Source organism: Maniola jurtina, chromosome 6 (genome assembly GCF_905333055.1).
Source record: "Maniola jurtina chromosome 6, ilManJurt1.1, whole genome shotgun sequence".
In the NCBI taxonomy this organism is placed as follows: domain Eukaryota; kingdom Metazoa; phylum Arthropoda; class Insecta; order Lepidoptera; family Nymphalidae; genus Maniola; species Maniola jurtina.
Genome location: NC_060034.1, coordinates 5544526 through 5566018, shown reverse-complemented (window position 1 = coordinate 5566018; position 21493 = coordinate 5544526). Strand labels below are relative to the sequence as shown.

At 35.7% G+C, this 21493-nt stretch overlaps 2 protein-coding genes across 3 annotated transcripts in view; both read right to left on the bottom strand.

Moving 5' to 3' along the window:
• Positions 1–6765, bottom strand: part of LOC123866237 (liprin-beta-1) — an 82547-nt gene extending 75782 nt beyond the window's left edge. Inside the window, exon 1 of one of the 2 annotated variants that reach the window (XM_045907684.1) lies at positions 6507–6765. In XM_045907684.1, the coding sequence (XP_045763640.1) occupies positions 6507–6612 (106 nt within the window). In that variant the 5' untranslated portion in view covers positions 6613–6765. Of the gene's footprint in view, positions 1–17; positions 202–6506 lie in introns of those variants that run through there. The other variant, XM_045907683.1, reaches the window with a different exon arrangement.
• Positions 6766–7369: 604 nt separating this feature from the next.
• LOC123866242 (zinc finger protein ztf-16) lies at positions 7370–20843 on the bottom strand. The gene is made up of 8 exons (XM_045907691.1): positions 20503–20843; positions 20113–20235; positions 16032–16210; positions 15078–15413; positions 14479–14780; positions 14130–14257; positions 13820–14002; positions 7370–13510 (listed from the first exon to the last, which is right to left on the bottom strand). Exons 2-8 carry the CDS (start codon positions 20185–20187, stop codon positions 13271–13273), a joined length of 1443 nt encoding a protein of 480 aa, XP_045763647.1. The 5' UTR covers positions 20188–20235; positions 20503–20843; the 3' UTR covers positions 7370–13270.
• Between the last annotated feature and the right edge of the window lie 650 nt (positions 20844–21493).

The window sequence follows — 21493 nt, the reverse complement described above, 5'->3', positions numbered from 1 at the left end:
GAGGAAGCTTTACATACGTTGTGGTATCTGAGACTCGGCGTCATCGGTGAAGATGCGGCGACTGCACACGTCGAAGAGCCACCAGCGGGCGACATGTTCCGGCCACTGCCAACATCCGGGCATGGCGACACTCACAATGAAGTTATCATCACACACACACACACACAGGTCACAGCTCACTGTTTGTCTTTCTATCAGTTACTTAGGTGTCCAATCTGACATCAATCTATTCGATTTTTCTTGCACATAACGTTAATATTAATGGACCTATTTAAGACATGTCGTTGCTGAAAATACTGGAGCTTCTATCTCTACATTTATAGTAGAGAACAACGTCTAGTTATGTACGAATTTGATTTTGAATACGGATTTTACAGCGAATGATCTTGTAGGTGTAACGCTAAAGCAAAAAATAACCTTAAGTATAATTTAAAGGTTGTATGTCAACTCGTTTTTATTTTTACTCGTATGTTGAATGAATGAAATATTCTAAATTGTACACCATTATAAACAAGAAATACACAACAGTAACACAAAATAGAAGTACAATTAGCGACTTTAACGCTTTGAAGCGATCTCAACTAGGCAACCAGGTTGAGGAGTGGTTGAGGAGAATGGGTTAAGGGGGTAGGTACATATTAAGTTGTCAAGGAATTATTAGGTGAAAAATACCTAAATATTTGTTATATATAATATTATGTTGTATTAGAAACTGAACATAAGATAGGTATATCTAGACAGAAAGGTGTTAGAGCAAGAGCTTCGTATCAAAACAAGAAAACCTTTTGCGTTGTGTACCGGAAAAATAATATATTATGTAGCTTACGGATATAATTCAGGCACTTTTAGCTCGCACAAAGGATGGGAAGTGCACAAAGTAAATTCTCGTAGCTATTGCGTATTAAAAGTATAATACATAAACAAGTACCTACGTTTAATACTTCGATGCCTGTTACGTCTACCTACCTACTATCATCTTTAGAAGATAGTTATATACATTGGTGCTAATATTATAAATGCAAAAGGTGTCTAAATGCATGTTTGTAATGTAAATCCGCTAAACCGATTTTGAGGAATGTTGGCACAGGGATAGCTTGCATCCCGTTGCAGAAAATCGAAGAATTCTCCTGAGATTATTAAAAACCTAAATCAACGCGAACGATAGCGGACATCAACTATCTCTTTAATATATTTTAGCATACCTAGTAAGTATCAAGATATTAGGTTAAATATAAATACTGGAATGAACATGACGTAATTAAAGTGAAAATCGAATCAACTTTATGAAATAAAGTTTTTTCTCATTATAGAATATTAAATTCAAAGAAAACCCTTCCAAGTAAGCTTGATTTATACGATTTATACAGTCCACTTTGAAATAAAATTGTGCAGATTTTAAGGTACAACTGTACCTACTCTGTATAAAATTTAAGAGTAACTTTTCGTAAAATGTTCGGCGAAACTCTTTTGCGATGAGTAGGAAACCCGTTAATTAAAGAAAAATATAAGTACTTGAATGCAGAAACCCAATTTTCGTAAGGTACCAAATTGATTGCAGGACATTTTTAAAATAAAGAAAAAAAATGCAGTTTCGAGATGAAACTGATTTTATTGATAGCTGGCAGCTTTTGTTGTTACATAACAATTAACAATTACAATGTGATGAAATGATGCTACATCTAAGCTAGCGTAAATTATACGTTAGGGTATAGCGATTCGGCCAAAGCCTCCTTCCAAACTGTTCCCTAATATCTATTTTGTGCTCATTTTGGTTTGATATATTATAATACTAGATGATGCCCGTGTTTTCGTCTGCATTGATTGTTATAGATATTTAAACATCCGTTGCAAACTCTTTGATTTCCCTGGAAAAAAGTAACCTGTGTTAATTCATGGTATTGTAGCATGAAGGAGTAACAAATAACATTGAGTAAGCTTCATTTAGATACGTGTATAACAAACTCATGAGACCATCGTCGTTTTGGAATACCACGTCAGAGCTAAATGATTTTTGGAAATTAAAAAAAAAACAAGATTTCGCCCACATTTGAGATTTGCATACGGTAGATGGGTTACAAGACCTGTCCAATGCCATTTAAGTAATGTGGCTGCAAATCCAAAATCGGCTTTTCATGTTTTAAAGTTATATTAGTTATGGTAATTAATCTATACTTAGGTATTCGAGTCTGGATTGCTCAATTCTGGACGTTTATTAAAAATTGGCTGCGGTAATGGTTTTGTTTACAACAGCTAAAGTCTAAACGTGCCAATCCTCACAATGTATGTGGAACATTATGCAGTAACGAAACGAAACTAAAAGGCTGTTTTTGGGTCATACAAAAATATAGGTTGGACATAATGACTTCTGTGTAGCATACCACACTATACTGCAGCTATGTATGTTACGTTATTATGATATCGATTGCTGTTATTAGGTTTATCCAATAATGAAATGATATGGTACCGGAAAATCTCGTTTGCGGCTACAATATTAGTATCGCTTGACATCCCATCGTTTAATAAACAGACCGTATTCGCATAACTACGGCAAAGCCAGCCAGCCATGCGTTGAGGGAAGAAAAGGGGAATTGAGAAGACTGATTATAATCCAACAAAATGGTACATCGAAATATATTGTACTTATTTTAAATTTTCTTTGGTAAAATACTCGTACGTTATATTTTGAAATTAAAGACCTGAAAGGCTTTCGCAGGATACTATGATACTTCAGTACAAAATTCTAACCGCGTAGCGTTCTTCTCATTTGAACATTAACCAATTTAACTCAATGAAAGTAGACACTTAGTACTAATATGACGAAAGCGCTGGAGAGCGTAAGTTTATCCTATTACACTAGTCTAACGTATATTATTGCAGCTGAACAGATTTTTGGGGATAAAGAGATCGCGATGACAAATAAAAACGTTTTAAAATCTTAACCTTGTACCTAGATGGCAATCGACTCTCATTTCATGATTAACTGAGTCTAGAGTTCTAGACTCAAGAGACGGTACATTTACTTATTTTCTGCAGAAACGTTTTTAGATTTCAACTTCCGAACACAGATAGTAAGTTGATAACATATCAATATAATGTAATGAGAATAAAATATAATAATGATTATACAGAGATACACGACTGAATATTATCCTGAATCGTAAACCTTTTACCTTTCAGTAACTTTTACCTACTAACTAGTAAGAAACATTGGTCTATATGCCTCAGGTTCAATATGACAGTGATGACGGTATGAATGATCAGGAACAATGCCATGTTGCGACCTTATTTAAATCAGTTGATAAAGGCTCCCTAACAACCAAAGATACAATATGGTATGGTATAATTCGCTGCTAACAACATATCTTCACCATACAGGAAAACTATCTCCTAAATACGAGTAGGTACACAACCGAAACACGTCATCTAGATAAAGTTGCTCTGCGGGTGATTCTGGCACGACGTAGCAAGGATTCGAGGTAGGCGGATCAGAGATAGGAGCCTGTCACCATGCAGAAATAGTATCACGATTGTGATGCGCTATTTTTAGGGTTCCGTACCTCAAAAGGAAAAACGGAACCCTTATAGGATCACTTTGTTGTCTGTCTATCTGTCTGTCGTGTCTGTCAAGAAATCTATAGGGTACTTCCCGCTGACCAAGACTAGAATCATGAAAATTGGCAGGTAGGTAGGTCTTATAGCACATGTAAGGGGAAATATCCGAAAACCGTAAATTTGTGATTAGGTACATCACAAAAAAAAATGTGTTCATGAACAAATAATTAGTATCTATTTTCAACTTTCAAAGTAAAATAGACTTTTCTTTATTTTTATGTATAATAGTTTTTGATTTATATCGTGCAAAATGTAGTACCTACGGAACCTTCGGTGCACGAGTCTGACTCGCATTTGGCCGTTTTTTTTTTTGAGAATCATTTTATTCACATTTAGAAATAATACCTATAGATAATATTATTGTCCCCACATACCCACTAGAAGAGGCACGATGTTAATCAGTCAGGAATAATGATTAAAAAATTGTTTCATTCATAACAAGTAACAACCTAACATTTGTAGTTAAAAAAAGTTATTAGAATCTTGTAACTAGTTAATCTCGTTTTCGAAAATCATGTCAAGAGGACTTCTCCTGTCACAGGGAAAGTCGCGAAATTATTACCTACCTACATAATTATTATTGATATTTATTTTGAAAGCAATATATAAGTGCCAATATTTTTTAACTAGCGGATACCTGGTGTGTGCTACTACACAAAAAAAAAAACATTTTCGCATTATTGCCTTTCTAAAAAACCAGTTTGGGGCACATCGGTTGGATGGTTTCTAGTCTATAATGGATATAGGTAGAAACAGTTTTTGTATTTTAAGAAAAAAAAAATTGTTTTCCTAATACAGAAACCACGGACAACGGTCACATCATGGAATGTACTCCATATCACTGGTACGCGGCGCTTCTGACGCGCGGGTTGTTCGCGTTCGCGAATTTCGCCGGTGTCGGCAGCGATACGTCCGCAGGGGTCGCGAACTGCGGCCGACTGGCGCCAAGCCACCCCTCGTTCAACAGTTAGCACCCTCCTATACTACACACCCCTATAAGTATCAATATGAATGTATTATCGGCACACCATAATTATTATTCTGCTGGTGTTTTGCGGGCTTTACAAACTACGACCTCACTGAATCAGTACCATTGAATATCAATTGTTATTCATCAACATGATCAGCCTATCGCCAGCCCACTACTGAGCTCGGGTCCTCTTTCAAAATGAGAAAGGTTTGAGCCATTAGCCACGCCACGCTAGCCCAATGTCAATTGGTAGACTTCACAGACCCTTGAGAACATTATTTATGAAGAACTCTCAAGCATGCAGTTTTCCTCACAATATTTTCTTCGCCGTTAAAGCAAGTGATATTTAATCGCTTCAAAATTATACTCAAATTGCTGGTTGCTGTTTGTCTATTGAGTACTTCTGTATGCCTCAAGTACTCAAAAGACTTGAATGAAATTTGGTACAGAGATAGCCAGCATCCTTCTGGTTATGTCATGAACAGACAGGATATTTTGGGTTTACATTTTGTTCTACGAAAGGTTCTCAGTTTCCAATGGTTTCCAATTAGGTACTTAAACCATTCTGCTAAAAAGCGTGATTTCTTAAAATTAGGTGACTAATTACTACTTATTTTTACCCGACTGCGGCAAAGCCAAAAGGAAGTGTTATGATTTTAGCAGTGTATGTATGTTTGTATCCAGATTCTGGGTGTTCCACTGTAGCGCCTACACTACTGGGCCGATTTTGATGTGTCAATTGATGTGTTGTAAAGCTCCGGGTGACATAGGCTTTATACATAAAAATGTAGACATAGGTTTTATACGAAAAAAATAACGTAACGGATGTTACATCAAAAAAGTGAGGGTCTCTAAAAATTTTTTTTTGCTATTGCATCAAGTGGAATGTCAAATAAAAGAGGAGAAAATTCTGAGTCATGAGTATAAATGTACAACTACATTAAAGTATACCAAGCAAAAGAAAAACAACTTTAATATTTCAGCATTTATTAAAATGATTGTAGTTTGGTTTCAGTTTCTTATTTTTTTTTTGCTTTTACTGGAATTATGTGTATAGAATCTCGAGGGTGACAATGGCAATAAAGCTGATTTCATTGGAGTAAATTTTGCTCAGTCAGTAAAATATACTGACAGAGCAAGTAGCAGTATGTTAATAACAAATTATGTTATGCTGTCTTTTCACACTAGCTAAACTCTTTCATTAATATTTCATTTGAGATGCTGGCCCTCTCAAGTGGCCAGCTTCTGTATACATATATTTCATTATAACACACATATAAACCCCATACACACATCCATAGTTGGCATCTAACATAGAAACCAGGTACAGATATATCCATAGTCAGCATTGTTGCATGACATGTTAAGTAATAGAGGGGTTTACTCAATATCAAAGAATTAAAGTTACTTATTACTTATTTGTTATATAATGATTTAGGGGATTTTTCACTGTACAGAATAAAACCTCTACCTTACTTTATTACTTACCTTGGCCATACACCATCGAGTTAAGGTGGACCCTGTTTCAAATGTGTTGCAAGCTTCATAGTAATTGTATATCGTGTGTTACTGTATATCTGTTATCTTTTCTATGTAAACATTAAGTGTGCGCATTCATTTAATTCTCCATCATTTAATTAGAGGGTAGGGAGACTAAATAGTAGGGATTAGTGAAGTTTAATGTAACACTCAGCTTTTGCTGAAGTAATTAATTTCATGATTGTAAAGTATAAAGTCTAAATATCAAGAAAGATAATAAAAACGGTTTAAAAAATATATCTCTATGCAATTATTGAACAATCAGGAAATGAAGACCTCGATGTTCAATCAGGCGTAAGAAATCATTTAAGAGAATGTTATTACTCATTATCTCAACGTTGTTAACGTTTGTAACAATAATTATATAATTAAATTTGCCACATACCGGCTATAATCCCGTCCATCTGGAGCAAAGCAGCTTCCAACAACTTCGCGGGATCCGATTCCGATGTTGGATTGTTGTCGCCATCAACCTGCGTCGATTTTCCCATTACAATTACACAAATACGGTCTTGAATGAACTAATTCCTACAGAAAAATAAGCGCTAAGTAAATATTAAACCGTGTAAAAGTTAAAGAACTACAAAATCAAAAAAGTTTAGGTCAACAAAACTCGAAAACTTTTTTGACAGCCAAACTTGAAAAGTGACAGTAGCTAGTAGGTGGCTAGTAGCAGGCAGGACCATGGAGTAAAAGACCATTGAATTGATATTCAAAGTTTGTCTAAGAACTGCTGTAGTCACAGGGGTAACTTTAGAAACTGTCAAATATAATATTGTACAAGTCGACGCAGACGCAGACGATGGAAATAATGATATTATAAACATTAATAAATCACTAACAAGTTCAGAGTACCACAAGCCGGATACGTACGCTCCCTAACTTCCAGCTCCACCTGCTGCTATTAGCGCCAGAATCAAGTTGCTTCAAAAGCAAGTCGGCAATCACAGGCAGTACAAAATCCGTATACAGTCTTAAAGCAAAGGACGTCGTATAGAATAAAAACATGTATCGTCCTCCTCATTTTTAATTTTTAAGTCTGCTAGAAATACGTGCATCGACAAAGCTGTACTCCACCACCGTCCAGAGTACTTTGGTTATTTCGGATAGAGACTGTTTGATCATCCCTTGAAGGCTTCTCTGTATGCGCCTTTTTGTATGAAATCCTGTAGTCTATACTATTTTGTGACTGGATAACTGAAATCACCTGGTTGTTATTTGTTCTTGGCAGAGAAAAAAAAACAAATATAATTTATCTCATAGTTTATTAATGTTTCATTAGACCCTTTACCAAATTATTATAAGTAAATAAATAGAACTACATACTTGGTAAGTACCATTCCTTTATATTTCTAGATCATCATAACAAGACGACAAATATATTCAACTGCAAATAAAATTTTCCATTATAAAAACAAGCAAAACAGCCATATTGCAAATATATTTCACTATACATAAATAAATAACATTCCATTTATTTTAATACTTCAGTGTAAATATATATTTTTAATGTGACACAATATACTTAGTTAAAAGATAAAACGTCACACATCTAAATAATTTTCGAAAACATGATATATAATATTATTCTCATTTATTTAAATTACTGATCTAAGGCACAATCTGCTAAAATTTGATATCGTTTACTATCACTCGTTTAAAACTGGTAGATCATAAATAGTTTTTTCTTCATTAAATATTAGTAAAATATGTTATTATTACTCTTTAATAATGATAACATAATAAATGTAACAGCAAATATCAACGATGATCTCAACTCGTCTACCGTTTACAACTAATTGCTTTTAAAACAATTTACTTACACTATGTATTACACACATATAACAACTTAAAACAAATTAAAATGTTGGTAAGCTGTGTTTTGGTATTAAGGTGAGGACTGCTATGCTACAGCATTTCTGTTTGATAAAGTATATTTAGCGAAAAGAAGGCTATTTGAACTATTAATATCAATTTACTTTTACAAACCAAGAAACAATTTACTAGAAATTCTGATTTGCTGATTTAAAATCATAATTGTTGATTTATACCACAGGTTCCCAAAGATAAGGTAGAAATCGATTTGCTTACACAAAATTGAGACAACAGATGATTATGAAGTGATATAATATTATTATGTACAACAATATTATAAAGGCTACAATATGAAATTGAAGAACCCATTTTGATGAAATATTTACATAACTCAGTATCATGGGAAAGCGAAAAGATAAAAAGTGTCATTTATTGGTAATATTAAAATCCTTTTTTAGACTTACAGTCCAATAGAGAAATATATCTATCCTTAGAAACCTATGGTTTGTATAAATACAACTGCACGTCTCTTAATTCAAAATGACAGTTGACTTGAAACCAAATCATCGATGATCATCATAGGAGTTAAACACGTCGTCAAACCTCTTCTATACATAATTTGAAATACAGCTAAAAATTAACTATACAATTGACGTCATTTTGCATGGATTGCTTTAAAAACAAATAAGTTTATCTGTTTCTATAAATTATCTAAAACCACACAAAAATAGAACATTAAATTGCAACAATTAGACGTCTGCATTCAAAATAACCAAGTCGAAGTTTCCAAAACTTACGCTCGATCAATCGTGTGAAATCGTTCGTCCGATTGGGGAACCACAAAAAGTATCAACGTACAAGCTACTGATCAATACTTCGATGATTATATTACATACCTTACGACACTGTTACACGTGTACAGGGGCTTTTACTCTAAAGTACTCAACAGTGGGTAGTCGATACTTCTTTACAGATCCTCTGCACGACAAGTGGGTAATACACATAAATATAAATTTAACTATATCTGTAAACCTCTGCATTTCTGTAAACGTTTTATAATTAAGATCTCTTCTTAAGGTTACGCTAATATAATCTATAAATATATTATCTCTATTAAATATTAAAGGCAATATCTATCGTTAGATATGGACGGATTAATTAAAGGCGCCCAAATGGGGTTACCGATTAATAATATTAATAGCTCTTAAGTTTAAACTACGCTTAGTGCTAGCTCGCGGCGCGGCGGTCGGGACCAAAAAAATTATCCAAGACTACACAATAATAATAAAAAACCAACAATGACAATAGAATATAAGAATATCTATAAATAAATATGTGTTGCTCGTTCAGGTAACTCACTAGGTCCATGCCGCGAACCGACTCCCTTACTCTACAGCAAAGTCAATAACAAAACAATAATATAACTTCGTTGGTAAACATAATTTCAGTTCCACCTAAGTCGACTTCGTTAAACTTAACAGGCAAGACCACAACCGATATTAAGTACTTATTAGCTACAGGAATGTCAATCTCAGTTTTAGGGGTGATATACGCAACGTAAATGGACCCACCAATACACGATGACTTCAGTCCTCTTACAAAACAAACCAGTTAATGTACAGAGTGTCTACTATGCTTTAGGAGTAAAAAAAGAATCATTTCAATTAAAAATATGTCAATTTCGTTCTTTATAAAGTTTAGGTCTTCTAGAGCAAAATTAAAGCGGTGCTCAGGTGACGTTCATGTTTTTTAGTCTCAAGCAAAATTCGACGTATGGTACGTAATTTATTCAATCTTTTTTTTTTGGAATGTAAAATATTTTTATTTTATTACTACTGGCTACATTAAGTACATTGTCTGGTTTGCTTTTGTAAGGCGACTAAAAAGTCACCATGTATAATTTTGCCCGGTTCTTATTCAAGCTCATTTTCATCTGAGGCTGTAGCACGACAATTTTACAGTTACTATACAACTTCTCACTCAACTAATGGATAAAATGCACCATTTTGGCAAGTATAGCACAAATTCAGCCAATAGCTGTGATTATCACAACTTTGATAGCTAGCCCTACTGATTGTAGATGCTCGTGGAATGTTAGAAACACCTACGTTATTATACCGGAATGATATTGCACTAGCATTATACAATCATTATAAGAACCGAGCACACCTTACAAAAACGAAAATGACCCAATCCAAACAGAAAAGTTAAATTAAAGTAATTTATCTACTTACATATAACTGTGTATATGAAATTTCAGAACATATAATTGGACTAGCTGATGCCCGCAACTTCGTTCGCGTGGGAACTCGTTGATTTTCTGGGATAAAAAGTAGCCTATGTGTTAATCCAGGGCATAATCTATCTCTATTTCAAATGTCAGCCAAATCCGTCCAGTACTTTTTACGTGAAAGAGTAACAAACATACACACAAACTTTCGCCTTTAGAATATTAAGAGTTATTTTTTTTAATAATTTTCACTAAAAATATGGAAAAAATAACATTACCAATTCACTTTGGCTAAATAGTATAGTTACACAAGATAGGAGCGATAGGTAGTAAAAATGTAGAAGTTTAGACAAAAATTTAAATTTTTGGATTAGATTACTTTCGTTTAAAAGTTGCTAAATGCTCAAATCATATTTTTTTAAGTACTGAAGTGATTAATTCTAATGCCAAGTGTCCACTAGCAATAAAACTTGAAATCAGTTAAGCTAATTCAAGTTTTAATATAAAAACTTGCAGAAGTTGATCCTGCTGCAAGTGTTTATCTATATTGCAAGTGACTTGCCAGAGCTGATTCCTGCAGGTTTTATTGCTATTGGACACTCAACTTAAAAGCTAATGTTTAAGAAGCCTTTGCTATTCTTGTATCTCCAATAAAATCGCAAACTAAAAACAGGGTTTCGCAACTCGATGCGAGCGAATCTTGAGCAACACCTTGCCTTACTTTCTTACAAAAAAAAATACAGAAATTATTTAAAAGATTATTTGCTAAAATCGATTTCCATACCACAGACAATCTCATTATGTGACGGAATAATTACCAATTAAGTAGAATAAAAAAATTAAGTAATAATTACAATTAGACACCATTATAAGCACGCAATATATTTAAGTGTGTGTGAGAAATCAATCTTTTTGTGCGAGGAACGACGCAACGAAATATGAAGCACTTTTTATATATTTTGTTGAGCCATTATCATGTTATTGAGCAAGTGCGTTTTTCTTATAATGGTCAGTTTCGTTTCACTTTATAACCTATTTGCTACAAATTGATAAATTTTAAGTACATGCGAATGTATTGCTACATCACTATAATCAATTTAGAAAATAAATAATAAAAACAACTTGTACATTAAGTATTAGTCGTGGACTTGCATCACATGCATATTATGAGATAAAAAGAAATATAAATTAACGGAATGTAGAATTCATAATTCCGGTCTGATATAGCGATCACAAAAAATTAAATAATCATGGAAAAATAAGGCTTTGCCTTTCTATACAAACATCGTGTCAACAGCGAAATGTAAAAATATATTAATTTGTACACTCTTTACCATAGGTCTTAATAAACATTTGTAAAATTCACTATCGCACCAAAAATACTCTATAAATATTGTTTCGATTAACGCCCATGTACAGTTAAGTACAGAGAAATTAATTAAATAATAAATAAAAATCTTTCAAGACAATAAAAATTCAAGTATCACTTCATTCCCCACCAAAGTCTACGTTTAAGTTTCTCAATCTCGAATAATAATGGAATGCATAGATTACAATTTGGAATGTGGATTTGTGGACGAAGCTTGTCCGCTGTGGAACGGGCTTCGAAAGGGTCGAATCGCACCCGAATTCCGAATTTATCCTATCAACACAATTTTAACACTAAAATATCCATACAAATATCGTCGCTCATTTACCTACAATTACCACTAAATAACCCTCAAAAATAATTTGCACTTTTTAAGTTTTTACAACTTCGGGGGGACGTTCAGCGTATAGCATAGTCGAAGCACTTCCGGGAAGAGGCTCGATAGAAAATTACAGGCCAGGGAAACGGAAATCATGTGAGACAAAGTGTAAAGGTGAAGTGGGGTTAGTGGGAAGTGCTTACAGTATGCACACGTATAGAGTGCAGTACAGTACCACCACTTTTATAAGTTACAATGTACAGGCGTAGACTGCGTACACTCACATGGTGGTGTCTTCCAATTGTCGGTATTGCTTCAAACAACCCCTTGTATTTTTGGACTTCAACTTAATTTAGTATCTTCTATATTCCATAAGTCCTTGTTTAGTTTGCTTTAGTTTCTCTCTTTCTGGGCATTAAAATCTAGGCTCCAATTCGGGCTTGCCTACACTAAATTCAAATACAGCGCATAAATTTTCATGCACGGAAAAAGGCAAATGTCCGACTAACGTCAAAACAGAGTGGAACGGAGACGTGTTTTGACCAATCAGATTATTTTTAGGTGACGTAATATTTTATCACGTCATCTTCAATAACTTAATTGGTCGAAAACACGTCGCTCCGCTTCAGTGGAAACGCACTCTTTAATTTAAATTCGTTGTTCGCGTCAAAGAACTAATATAGGCAATAGGCATCAAAGAAATATAACGCCCACCATTTAAGGCCTCAAACTGAACAAGGGTTGTGCGTTACGCCCGTTTTGCAACCTACAACTTATATTAGTGGTCGTACTGTATAAAGGCTTGGGCAGACACAACGCGTGACTGCAACGTATCCAATACAGCTCTTAGAAGTTATAATGCAAGGAACTGTTTGAACCTTTGACTTCGTATTGTAACGCGTTTCATACAGTTCTTTATTATTACAAATTGTAAGAGTTCTACCGTGTTGCTACCATCGCGCCTTGGGTCCGTCCAGCATTCCTATTCCGTATTTCAGTGCCATGTAATTTAGCTGGACATTACGAAAAGTGTCCAACAAAAACGTGTCTTTATGGTGCTTGTCTACAATCCGCTTCGCTCCATTTGAGTGGGAGGGCAGGCACCCTATCACCGAGAGTCAGTCATCTTGGTTGGTTACCAAAGCTAGCTAGTAACTAAATTAGGAGTTCGACAGTTTTCGTATAACGCGTGCCTATAGAGACACTAATCGGAACGAAGCAGCGCTAATCATTCCGTCTCACTCACACACTGACAGATATATTGTGTAAGTGAGACAGAATGACTAATGCAGCGCTTTTCGAATCGTTTTATTAGCACGCGCCATAGTGTGTCAAACGACATAGGCACTGAGATAAGGAACAGAGCTACTGGCCTCAAGAGTCAGGTCAGCGTCGGAACGGCCCCCCCGCAAACAGTCATTGGTGGCTCTTGCTCAGCAGGTGCGAGTTGAACTCGTACACGTTGCAGCATTGCTCGCCGCAAATGTTGCACTTCCAGGGGTTAGAGTCGCAGTGGCAGCCCTTGTGCAGGAAGTACAACGTGGAGTCAGGGAAGGTGATGGAGCAGAAGGTACATACGAGCGAGGCGGGCGTCAGGGCTGCCTCGCCGTGCGTTGATGTGATCACGCCGCCCTCGGACGGCGACGCCCGGGAGGCCTGGAACAATCAAGATGCCCGTTCAAGTTTCGGGAGCAAAAAACCGGTGTGTGTAACCTTTATGCAGAACCCTTCCCGATATCCGAGAGCATAACAAACGAAAGGACGTTTCGTGTCAAAAATAGAGCTTTTAACCTTTGAAACCATATTATATAGTACTTGGTACTTTAAAAACTTCTACAAATGATGGTAGCCTCAAAACAGCTGTTCTGTTTGGACTTCGTTCAGGCTCGACGACACATCGCGTTTGTCTGTGCCCTTGCTCTCAGGCTCATTGTCACCCTCGTGGCTCTATCTAAACCTACGTACATTGTTGGCGCGCGAGCGTCCTCGCGCAGAGATGCGACGCCGCAGGTCCTCGCGCAGCAGGCTCTTAAGTGGCGACACCTTAATGAGCGAGGACAGGCTCGACGACACGTCGCGCTTGTCCTTGCCGTTGCTCTCCGGCTCGTTGTCACCCTCGCGCCCCGACTCCTCTTGCGTGTGGGGCTCCTACAAACACGAAAACACATTTCCAACTCAATGTTTAAGTCAAGTCATAGTATTTCACACATTATTACTAACAGCAGATATGATGACTTAATCCCCTCTCCTTTCACCAGTTTGTTGGCTAGCTTACCTGTTTGATGGGTATGAGTGTGATGGACGGCGTGATGTTGGTGGGCAGGCCGGCCGACAGTGAGCTGCTGGCCACGGCGCTGTCGCCCGACTGCGGCGAGCTGGGTCCTTCGCCGTTCATGCGTGATTCTGCAAGAAATGCGTAGAGTATTTTCACTGAAATTTTCGCGCCCCTGAAATGCGGTTCTTTTCACAATAGTAATAAAAAAGTATGTTCAAAATCGTAAATTTTTGATGAAGGAGCAGGAAAACGAGCGCTAAGCCTACCTACGCTAAGCCCGGGTTCTCAAACAGCTGGGACGCTGGTGATGAACAAAAAATGTAACTAAATGAGGCATGAAGATTTGCACCTTGGTGGTTATTCAGTTGCGGTGAGAAGGTCTCGTTGTTGTCGGCCATGGAGATCTCGACGTGCGGCGTCAGGTAGTGCATGGGCGGCGTGGCGTTGTCGGCCGAGCGCGCGCCGTTGCTGTCGCCGCTGTCGGAGTAGGCCGCGGCCACGGACACGGACAGCCCCGAGCCCAGCGCGCCCAGGGCGCTGATGGCGCTCGGGTCCATCGTACCGTCCGCGTACGCCGCGTTCGCGATCCCGGCGGCGAGCAGGGAAACAGAGTTGTTGCCGGGGCCTGGGTTGTCCAGATCGATGCCGTGTCTGTAATAGAAAACTATCAGAGTGGAGGAATAGAGATTGATCAAAGACGATGGTTCCTATATGGACCAATTAGAATGTCAAGTTCATGCAGGTCCTTAGCAAACAGACTAAGCACAGCTAACGTTCATATTTCTGTATATATGCACACCTTAGATTAATACCAAGATAATAGAATACCAAGATTACCTTTTATATTAATTTTAGGTATTATTATAATTTTATGGACTATTTAATAATATTGATTTTTGATTGATATAATATTATAATGTATAAATATTATAAATAAATATTGACTACCTATTAAAGAAGTGAACTCTGAGGCTCTTCATGGTGGGCGCGCGGTAGCTGCACAGCGGGCAAGTCTTGACCAGGTCGTGTTGCCCCACGTGCTCGTTCTGGAAGTGCGCGCGCATCGCGATCTGTCGCTGGAACCCTCGATTGCAGATGGGGCAATGGTACGGCAAGCTTTTAGTGTGAGTGGTGAAGTGTTCCGCCAAGTGGTCCTTGCGGAAGAACCGCTTCTGGCAGACGCGGCACTCGTACGGTTTGACCCCCGTGTGCCGCATCTTGTGGCGCCGCATGTTCGCGCCGTTCGAAAACTTCATATTGCATACGTCGCATTCGAACAGTTTTCTGTCAAAATAATAACCATAGTCATTTTTGAACTCAGATGGGAACTTAACTAGCAAACAATGAATATGTGGATGGAACGTATCTCATTGGGAGGACAACGCATATTGTGTGTGGTCTGTAACTCTGTAATCCAGTATAAGCAGTGTGTCTGTGAGAGTGACTAAACAGAGTATTGAGAATAATAATAATAATTGTAAGAATCTTTGTTTTTGCTAGGCGCTCCGCAACACCTCAAGTGTTTTTGCCCAAGTAAGAATATATTGACCTATATTAAGATGAAGTAGAACAGTTTGAGCAGTTGATATTGTTAAACAACAATATTAGAGCAGTTATTAAATCTGATTAAAAGTCCTAAAATTCTAAATACATTTTCACCATCAAGTAAAATATCAGAAAAGATTTATCTGTAACATATTATATGTACAATATTAAAATGGCAGACACAGCAGATAGAAAAGAAAGTAAGTATGGTTCTACTAACATCATTGTGCCATACAATACAATACTTAATTGAGTATGAGTTACCCCAGCGCTTCGCCTACGCGCATTTGCTCAAAGTAATAGAAGCGTGAGTATTAGACTTGTGTTGCCGACACACGTGTTGTGTGTGCGTAGTACCTGTGCGGCCGCGCGTCCGCGTTCTGTGTGGCCGCCACATTGTTGTTGTCGGGGGAACACTGCGCCATGTGTGTGGTGAGCGCGCGGCTGCTCAGCGTGCTGAAGCTGTTGCATGTGGTGCATTTCAGCAGTGTGCCGCCGCTACCCCGTTTTGGGGTTTCTTTGCTTACTGTGGCTCCCTGCAAACAATAATATTGAGAAACTTAGTTCAGAGACCCTAAAATAGTGGTGGACACAACTTGTTATTAATTTTATTATTTACTAGCTGATGCCTGCGACTTCGTTCGCGTGGATAGAGGTTTTTTAAGAATTCCGTAGGAACTCTTTAAATTTCAAGTAGCATATGTGCTAATCCAGGGTATAACCTATTTTCATTCTAAACTTCAGCCAAATCCATCAGGTAGTTTTTGCGTGAAGAAGTAACAAACATACACACAAACTTTCGCCTTTATAATATTAGTGTGAAGTGTGTATGGCAAGAGTGAGAGAATGATAGCCAATCAACGAGGATGACGATCTTATCATGATCTGAGCTATCAAACTTTGTTGTTTGGCATACAAGGGAGCTATCACGGAAGTTGTGATCATTACAGCTGTGATTGGTTGAATTCAAGTCATTTTTTCATTCAATCAAAACAGATAGGTTTTATCTGTTTTGGTATAGTCATTGCCATGACTGACTGACAAACTATACCCTCCAATGAGATGAGTGTTTGCATGACTAATATCTGGGTTTATTATTTGCTTCATCTTTCATTTAGATTTTAGATGTTATTATCCTCTGAACCTATCCCAATTGGTTAACACTCTTAAATGATTGTGAATGTTTCATAAATGAATGTCGAAAGGATGACTATCGAAAGGACAAGGTGAAAGATTTAATTTAGCCAATATCAGCAATTTAGTACGCTGAAATAACTTCATGCTAGGCAGTTGGTGAAAAACGATTAAATTCTAAGAAACAAAGCTATTAAAATAGTATTTAATTTCGCGTATAAAACAAATACAAGGCAACTATGTAGTGAATTTCAGTATGAAATTGGATTATTTTAGTGCAAAATTATGAATAGATTTCAAGTTCCTTGTTTGAGGATGGATCTCAAGGATACAAATATTTAAAAATTAGACGTATTTTTAGTTTATTATGGTATAAAGTAATAAATTAGTTCTTTAGACTTAATTCTTTATAGTCATATTTATCTGGCATAATTATTATCTATTTTTTCACTCAGCCATCTCAAATTCAAAGTCATTTATGCAAAATAAGTACCACTTCACACATTTATTTGAATTGATGTAATGGTGTTATTTAATTTATTAGGTAAACTTAAAGTTCCAAAGGGTCTGAGAAGAAGCCCACAACTAACTCAGTCAGGTGTATGTCCTTTATTAATATATCTCTGAAGATGGATCACCATTAACTTGATGTGACTGTTGCATAATATGAATACTTAAACCATCACCTGTCAATGTTATCTATTACATATAATAAAATTGTAGAAAAGTGGTGTCTGTACAATGGAAATATATAAAAAAAAAAGCAGCAGGGGTTGTTATTATATTGATGCCGAACCCGAAATTGTAATTAAATTTTTTTTTTGTCTGTTTGTCTGTGTGTTTGTGCACGCTAATATCAGAAACGGCTTATTCGATTTAGATATGGTTTTCACTAATATATTGTAGTAAGCTTCACTTAACATTTAGTGTTTATTTCATGTCAATCGGTTCATAAATAAAAAAGTTATGTCAATTTAAAGAATCACTGCGAACATTTTTAACTTACAGAGTACGTACTACACGCCTAGTGCCTGAGCGTCCGTGGCTATATTAAGCGCGCTGAGAGCTATTCCACGCGAGCGAAGTCGCGGGCACAGCTAGTAATTAATACATTTATTTGATTGCATGGAAAACTTTATGATATTAAAAGCTTAGTTTAGTTACAGAAGCTTAATGTAATTAACGGAAAACCAGGATGTGGGTTTAAGTTATTACTAAGTTTGCCTTTTTAAGTTTCTATCACCTTTCTAAAAACATCATGAATTATGATTTACGATAATACTATCTTATCAACTCATAACACAAGTTATATGCATATTTAAAGTAGAAATTGTAGATATTTTTGCTACATTTATAAAATGTATATTGTATACCTATTACTTAATTTTACTTAATACTTAATTTTATTTGAAAAATACAGGAACAATTTGTAAACTTTGCCTAAGTTATGATTATTTATATGTTATACATTAACTTGAAACTTAAATAATACCTATTTGTAACATTGGTGTGAATTTGGTTAAGTAGAAAAAATTATCTACCAACAAACTTCTTCTTTGTTTTTGAAGTTTCTTAGTTCAATGGGCAGTTCTTAAAAGTTGTTACTGTTTGTTGAAACTGGATTCAAAAAAATATGGAGCCAATGGAGAACACTGTGTTCAAATGAAGGCTTAGATCTGCAGCATTACATAAATTACTGAAGTTCTTACACTTGTGAAATTTTGAACTGACCTTGTGAGGTCACAGCAATGGTTATCAGCACCATTGCGCATACACTTTCTTATAATTCATTGTCTTTAATGGTACCTAATTTATAAAGTTAATTAAACAACAACCTCTATGCCTCTAACTTATATCTTATTTAGTTCAATGTTATTATGTTTTCTTTTTAAATAGTATAACCACTCCACTCTGCCACTCTGTAGTTGTAACATCACTTGGTCACTCATAACTGTTAAAAATTTCAGGCCTGAGTGCATTTTGATCTTCAGACATCATCATTGTCTCAACACATTGGCCTACTATTGAGCATCTCAGTTAGAGGATCTCCTCTCAGTTATCTGATTGAAAGAAGGGTTTAGGCCATAGACAACCAGATAGACACACTTCACACATCTTTAAGAACATTATGGGTTCTCTCAGGCATTCAGGTATTATCACAATTTTTCCTGTGCTATTTAATTGCTTTATTTTAAGCAAAGATTTTCAATGTTTTGTCATTTTTAAACATATTAAAAATTAGTTTTTCTATCAATACGCCTAGGATTATTTGATAGATCTAATTAAAATTGATGACCAGATTCATTTAGTTTCAAAATTGGTGTACAAGCCAATTAGCAAGTAGCCTGTTAGGAAGCTAATTTAAAGTTCCAGTATGTAAGTGAATCATCATAGTAGCTTGGTAGCTCAGTATTTGGTTAATGAATCAATAATAGTTAAGTAATTTAATAATACTTAATTATAAGCTTTATAATTTGTGACATAATACTTAATGGGATGCTTTGTAAAAACTGGCTTACATTAAGTACATTTGCTTTAAAACTAGTAATTAAAAAAACCTTTTTGAATTTTAAGTTTCTCAAATTGTCACATATAGATTTTATTTTAGAGGAATAACTAACATTCAAGTAATTTTACTAAAATAATAAGTTCATTTGTTCCTACGTCAAAAATTTAATCTTCATTAATTTACATAACAAAATAACATAAATTTAAAAATATGTTACCTATATTATTTAAGTAGACCTAAAGAATAAGTTTAAGTTTTCCTTGTAGAATAGTTATTCTAAGTAACAATTACTATGCAAGATAAATTAAATGGAATTTTAAACTAAGTTATGATGGGTGTGAGAGTATAATTTATTAAGAGTATTTTTACAATTTATTGCCATATTTACCAAAACCACTAAGTATGATGTGAGTAAAATGGTGGAGGTAACCTACATTATTTTATTTATATTTTAGTAGTATCTGTTTTCTTAATACATACAAACAGATGTCAGATGGGGACTGCAATAATAATAAAATATGTCTTGAAAAGATACCTTGTTATAAGACTCAGGTGATGTACATAGTTAGGTAGGTACATTTTAAATCAAGGAGATGCTACATATTATAGGACTTTTTATGTTTATTATTGAAATTTTATTAGGAGACTCAAGATTTCAAGTTTTCAACTATTGGTCAGTATGTTTTATACCAACTTTTTGGATAAACTTTTGAAAAAAAAAACTGCAAATAGTCTATAATAGTAGGTACTAGACTTAGTAAAATCTATACCATGGATATTATTTGGGATACTCACTGGTTCATTTTTAACAGCTGACAAGTTTGGCGACACGGTGCCAGAATCGGCCTCTGTTTCCCCTTTTGATGACATCACATTAGATCGCGGCCTTCCTGATCATCACTCTCCCACCTCACACCTCTAAAACGTAAACACACACGAAACATGACAATTTCATCAAACACAAACTTTTATCACTAACTGAATAAAGTTTCGTAAACTAGAAATCAACATTACAAGTTATTCTGAAAAGAATGGCGAGGTGACCCATTTACGAAAACATACAAATTATCGACTAACGATAGACTATTTATAAACTTTATCTATTGTATCCTCTGCGCATCCCGGAGTTGTTAAATGAACACAAACATAATTCTTTAATTTTAAAAGGTAAATCTTCGCACTTACTTGATTGCCCGTCTTGATACGTCGACAGCCAGAACAGCGGTATTTTAGGGAGAGATCGCTATGTGGCCTAATTCAATGCTTGAACTCTATGCACAAAATACGTGTTACACGAATAACTGTAAATGCACAAATAAGTGGGTTCCCACCATTAATTTATGTTAATTAGACATTTAATATTGTTTAACACTTTTTTAACCTAATATGATCCTGGATTCTAAAATGAAATCACTAACATTTTTATCAAACTAATACCCATTTGGATTTGCCCATTCTGTTTCACTACTCGACTCTCATTCATCAACGATGGGTTGATTCGATTCGGGTTTTTTTTACTTATTTTTAATTCTAGCAACACTCATAGCCAATGATGAATTTTCCAAAACACATCGAATTATTTGAGCAAAAAGACTGAAAAGTTTTACAAAGATAGTCATGTAAAAAAAAATTAAGCAGATTAAAATCTGCCGTTTGACTAAATCCCTAAGTATTAGAAGTCAAAACTAGTTAATATAGAATCGATTAAAATCTTAAAATCGATTTTAGGCAGATCTATTTTTTCACACATCTTTGACGTCGAGCACACATTAATACACCTATGGTCCGTACAAAATGAGTACCTACCTATGAGTTCTCACTAGATTCTCACGCTCCTTTTCAACTCTATGGGTCAACTGTCGTACGTCTATAACGTAGTTATTACATACTCTTTGGTCATGTCAAATGACACCAAAGAGTAAAATAAATGTAGCAATTCAGCTACAAAGCTACAGCAGGGACTTCGTCTGTGTTAGCGTTTGCTGGCGCGCGTGTTGTGCCTTTTTAGAGTGTTTTTTTTTTTTTTTTGTTAAAAGTGGCCGGTTTTTGTGTTTCATTGGTGTTTTTTGGTGCTGGAACCATGCTGGAACTGACTGGGAAGCGTTCTAAAGGGGCGCCGCGCGTATGTCGGCGAGCGCCGGCACAGACGAAGTCCATACTTATATAGTTCCCCTAA

What these genes read in the sequence shown, in the direction of transcription:
- LOC123866242 (XM_045907691.1), bottom strand. Translation starts at nt 20,187, where the DNA reads ATGTCATCAAAAGGGGAAACAGAGGCCGATTCTGGCACCGTGTCGCCA. An exon ending in CACTCATACCCATCAAACAG is followed by an intron (nt 14,003 to 14,129) that starts GTAAGCTAGCCA and finishes TCGTGTTTGTAG; the next exon opens with GAGCCCCACACGCAAGAGGA. An exon ending in GACGCTCGCGCGCCAACAAT is followed by an intron (nt 13,511 to 13,819) that starts GTACGTAGGTTT and finishes TGATTGTTCCAG; the next exon opens with GCCTCCCGGGCGTCGCCGTC.